Source organism: Penaeus vannamei, chromosome 34 (genome assembly GCF_042767895.1).
Source record: "Penaeus vannamei isolate JL-2024 chromosome 34, ASM4276789v1, whole genome shotgun sequence".
Lineage (NCBI taxonomy): Eukaryota > Metazoa > Arthropoda > Malacostraca > Decapoda > Penaeidae > Penaeus > Penaeus vannamei.
The window spans coordinates 23,341,276-23,346,275 of NC_091582.1; the positions used below are offsets into that span (position 1 = coordinate 23,341,276).

The following is a 5,000-nucleotide window of genomic DNA, read 5'->3' on the forward strand; positions in this document are numbered from 1 at the left end:
GTTTTATATGTCTGTGTATCTTTTACAGTGTCATTCATAATTGTAGTTTGATTCCAAGACACACGTATAGTGCACACATGAGCACAAATAGAAACACACACACAGAGAGCTATTTTATATTTTTATCGATATGATCCCTGCACTAATTTCTAACTATTCAGCCTCTCTGAGAGCCTAGTTTTATGATAATAAGTTTATCTTGCTGTATTTATCTATAAACAAACTTGCTCTGCCGTTATTGATATTAATTCCTATTAATTAATATTCCATTATTGAAACTTATTGCACAATGAGCATAACAAAATTGCATCATAACAAAACGAGGCAGAAAAATAACACATTTCGAAAACAATTATTTGATTTTGATATGGAATGCACGTGTTTATATACAGCCATGCATATTTACATGTATATAAACATAGAGCCTCGTTCATGCACAGTCGCATGATCCTTTTGATGCCGATATTCCAACGGCCGCTGGATTTCAAATTCTATTTCGGCGAACACTCGGGCTTGTCTGAAATTAACGGTTGTCGGCGAATCAAACATTTCCTTTTTCATTCGATACAGATTGCATTTTTCATTTTGTTTTCTTTGTTTCTTCTTTCTACTTTTTATTTTGTTTTGTTTTCTGTGCCTTGTCTTTGTTTTTGTTTTTTATCTCTCTTTGTCTGTCTCTGTCTGTCTGTCTGCTCTCTCTTTCTCTCTCTCTTTCTCTCTCTCTCTCTCTCTCTCTCTCTCTCTCTCTCTCTCTCTCTCTCTCTCTCTCTCTCTCTCTCTCTCTCTCTCTCTCTCTCTCTCTCTCTCTCTCTCTCTTTCTCTTTCTCTTTCTCTCTCTCTTTCTCGCTCTCTTTCTCTCTCACTTTGATTCACTTCTTTCCTCTTCTAGTCTATCCTTATTCCTTCCTTTCGCTATTCCTCCCTCTAACTTCTCTCCACCTCCCTCTTATTTTCTCTTCTCTCCCCCTTTCTACCCCTTCTCTTAATCCTCCTCCCTTCTTTCTTACACTTTTATCACTCCAATACCAACACAGTGCAACACACAGCCACACCAACATAATGTATTTCTCCGGACCTCATGGCTTTGCAACATTTATCAAGTTGCATATAGGTTAACCTCCATTATACAGGAGTAGAAAAGGCGAGAGATGATAAGCCAAACACGCGAAATAAGAGAAATAGAAATAATAGTAATAATGATGAGGATAATGGTAGTTGATGATGGTGATGGTAGTAGTTATGGTAATGGTGATATTATTTATTATGATTATTAAAGTACTGGTGTAAACAGTGATGATAATAGTAATAGTTATAGTAGTAGTAATAGTGATGTTTATAATGATCATGATAATAATGATCGTAATAATAGTAATTATGGTAATGATAATAGTAATAGTAACAGTGATTATAGTAGGAATAGTAATAGTGATGATAATGATAATAACAATAGTAAAAGTAAGGATAATTATGATAATAATAATAATGATAGTAACAGAAGTAGCAATATTTATATAAATAATAGTAGTAGTTGTTGCTGTAGCAATACTAATTATAATAAAAGATAATGGTCATGATAATAGTAACAATGCTAATGATAATAGTAATAATAATAATGATGATAATAATAATAATAATAATAATAATAATAATAATAATAATAGTAATAATAATAATAATAATGATAGTAATAATAATAATGATAGTGATAATAGTAGTAATAGTAATATTAATAATGATTATGATAATGATAATAATAATAGTAATAATAATAACAATGATAGTAATAATAATAACAATAATAATGATAATAAAGATACGATAAGAAAAGTAGCAACCAAAGTGCTGGCGGTGGCCACGACCTCCTCCCCGGCCGGAGGAAACTGCATGTCGGTGAGAGGGAAGCTTAGTCCCGAGCGAGCGAGAGGGCGCGAGTGTCTGACCGAGCCTTGGTGTAGCCCCTAGCAAGGTGTTCCCTCGACCCCCTTACTGTGCGCTTTGATTCGGCCATTAGACCCCTTAGAATCCCCCCCCCTGCCCCCCGAAATGCAGATTCCCTAGCCCCCCCTGCCCCCTGCCCCCTCCCCCGTGTCTGTTCGTGAGGTGACTGTGGTGTTTTTCCGCAAAGGCAGAAGCGGGAGACTAACTGTTTCGCTTTGCAGGCAAGGTGGACGAGAAGGCGACGCAGCTGCACGCCATCGCCTCGCTGAAGGTGCTGCTGGACGCCACCAAGCCCCAGAACGGCCGCGTGGAGACGTACCGCTCGGACGGCCTGGCCCCCGACCCTCGCCCTGACAATCAGTCGCACGTAAGTGGCCGCTCGTCGCAGGGCACGGAGGTGACGCACGTCGACTCGCTGGGCTCCTCGGACGCGGCCTCGCAGAGCGGCCCGCACACCAACGGCGACCTGCAGTCCGAGAGCAACTCCGTGGCGAACAATGTGAGTTATGGCACCAACTCTGTGCGCAAGATTCCCAATAAGGCTCCCCAGAACGGCGACAACAACGGCGTGACCCCGACGCTGCACGCCGCGGCCCCCGAGGCGACGGACCCCGAGGCCGTCGTCACCACCCCGGCGGTAAGACTCGCTAGCCTCGCCGACCCCTGAGACACGCCCAGGGGTCGCCAGCATGACCTCGACCTGGCAACGCCTGCAGCCGGCACTCGGCCCTTGGTTGGCCCTCTCTGGCACTCCTGGCCCGCTCCTAATGCCCTTGATGACGACCCTCTCATGACAGTGCCTTCCACTTCCGTCTTTTCCTAGTGCCACCTTCTTTATTCCCGTTTTTCTTACTTCCCCTCTCTCCCGTCCCACGTTCTTCATCTCCATCATATCCTCGCCTCCCCCTCCTCCATTCGCCTCTCCCCGGCGACGTGCACGTAGCCATTTTCGAAAGTGGCAGCCCCTCGTGTTAATTCTCCTCGCCCTATTGTTTCTTTCACCTGTTCATTACCCATCGTTCGCGGTGATCATAAAACCCAATTAATTCTGACAGTGCTATCTGTTCGCCTGTTATCAGCCGCCAGTTATCCCTTCATTTTCTCTTCCCATTTCTTTCGTATATTACATCTCAAAAATAATTTTCTTGCTTTTATCCATCTGTTTTCTTATTTTTATTCTTTCCCTACTTCTCTGTCTCACCATCTATCTTTTTATATAAATTGTAATATCATTTTCCGCTACAAGAGGATAACGTTTCACTTGTAATGTTCTCCCAATCCCTTTAAAATGCTTCTATTGTGTATAATAAGAACCTTTTACACTACTAAGAAATTCTGTCATTCCCGCGCCACCAAAATTACTCTTAAAAAGTACTATCAAAGTCAAAGTCACCCTTGATAAAGAACACTATTTTCGTAAAAAGTAAAAAATTAAAAAATAAAAATAAAGAATATTAAAAATCTCTTTCGGTCTGTTCTCATTAAAGAATAAACTCCCTTTTGCTCCTTTCCCCCTTTCGCTCCACCACAAACCTCCTTCTTCAACTTCGCGTTAAAATGATATTCCAAAAGAGTGCCTTTCCCTCGGCACTTCCCCAGTCCCCGTCTCCCATGTTTTAGTTAGGAGAAGTGCCAGAAAGTGCCACCTCCCTTGCCTCTCCCATTATCGGCCTCTTGCCTCTTTAGCCAGCCAGGAAAACTTGGTGGCACTTTTTTTTTATTTATTTTTTTTATTCCTCTCCCCCTCAGGTGTTCTGAGTGATGCCCTGTACCCTTCTCCTGCCCTTCCTACCTTCCTTACCCTCCCTAGTCTTACTCTCCCTACCCTTCTTATTCTTCCTGCCCTACTTACTCTTCCTTACTCTCCCTGCCCTTCTTATTCTTCCTACCTTCCTTATTCTTCCTGCCCTCCTTACACTCCCTACCTTCCTTTCCCTCCCTATTCTTACTCACCCTGTCCTTCTTACTCTTCCCACCCTCCTTACTCTTCCTTACTCTCCCTACCTTCCTTACTCTCCCTACCTTCTTTACTCTCCCTACCTTCCTTACTCTCCCTACCTTCCTTACTCTTCCTCTCCTCCTTACTCTTCCTGTCCTCCTTATTCTTCCTGCCCTCTTTACTCTTCCTTACACTCCCTACCTTTCTTACCCTCCCTATTCTTACTCTCCCTACTCTCCTTACTCTTCCTGCCCTCCTTACCCTCTTTAACCTCTCACCCTTCTCTTCCTTTGGCCCTCACAGTGCCAGTGGGTGGGTGGGTCCTCCCCCCCCCTCTGGAGTGCCAGCGCCTGGGTACGAATCCTGTGCCTTCCGTCTTTCATCGACTGGCCAAATATATGAATTCGATCCCTTCCTCTGTTTCCTTTTCCTCTTCGTCTTTCGTCGCCTTCCTCTTCTTCTTCTTCTTTTTCTTCTTATCCTCCTCCTTCTTCTCCTCCTCCTCTTTCTGCTGTTCCTTCTTCTACTTCGTCTTCGTCTTCTTCTTATTATTATTATTATTCTCCTTTTCCTTCTTCTTCTTCCTCCTCCTCTTCTTCTTCTTTTCTTCTTCTTCTTCTTCTTCTTCTTCTTCTTCTTCTTCTTCTTCTTCTTCTTCTTCTTCTTCTTCTTCTTCCTCTTTTTCTTCTTCTTCTCCTCCTCCTCCTCCTCCTCTTCCCACTCCTTCTCCTCCTCCTCCTCCTTCTTCTTCTTCTTCTTCTTCTTCTTCTTCTTCTTCTTCTTCTTCTTCTTCTTCTTCTTCTTCTTCTTCTTCTTCTTCTTCTTCTTCTTCTTCTTCTTCTTCTCCTCCTTCCTCCTCCTCTTCCTCCTCCTCCTCCTCCTCCTCCTCCTCCTCCCTCCTATTTTCTCCCTTTCTACCTCCCTCCTTCCACCTTGTCCCTTTGGCCCACCTCCCTCCCTCCCTCCCTCCCTCCCTACCCCCTCCCTCCCTCCCTCCCATGCCCTCCTAACCCCCCTCTCCCTCTTCCTCCCCCCCCTCCAAAAAAAAAAGAAGAGTGCCACAGTGCCCGGATGTAGCCAGGGTGCCAGGTCGCAGGTGTGGAAGCATGAAGCACGCGTATCC

General features: G+C 43.9%; 1 protein-coding gene across 8 annotated transcripts in view; it reads left to right on the forward strand.

Moving 5' to 3' along the window:
* LOC113813795 (sodium/potassium/calcium exchanger Nckx30C) overlaps positions 1-5,000 on the forward strand; it is a 440,400-nt gene that overhangs the window by 396,312 nt on the left and 39,088 nt on the right. For 6 of the 8 annotated variants that reach the window (XM_070113274.1, XM_070113272.1, XM_070113275.1 and 3 more), the window contains one exon: positions 2,160-2,575. In XM_070113274.1, the coding sequence (XP_069969375.1) occupies positions 2,160-2,575 (416 nt within the window). The remainder of the gene's footprint in view (positions 1-2,159; positions 2,576-5,000) is intronic. The other 2 variants (XM_070113278.1, XM_070113279.1) reach the window with 1 other exon arrangement.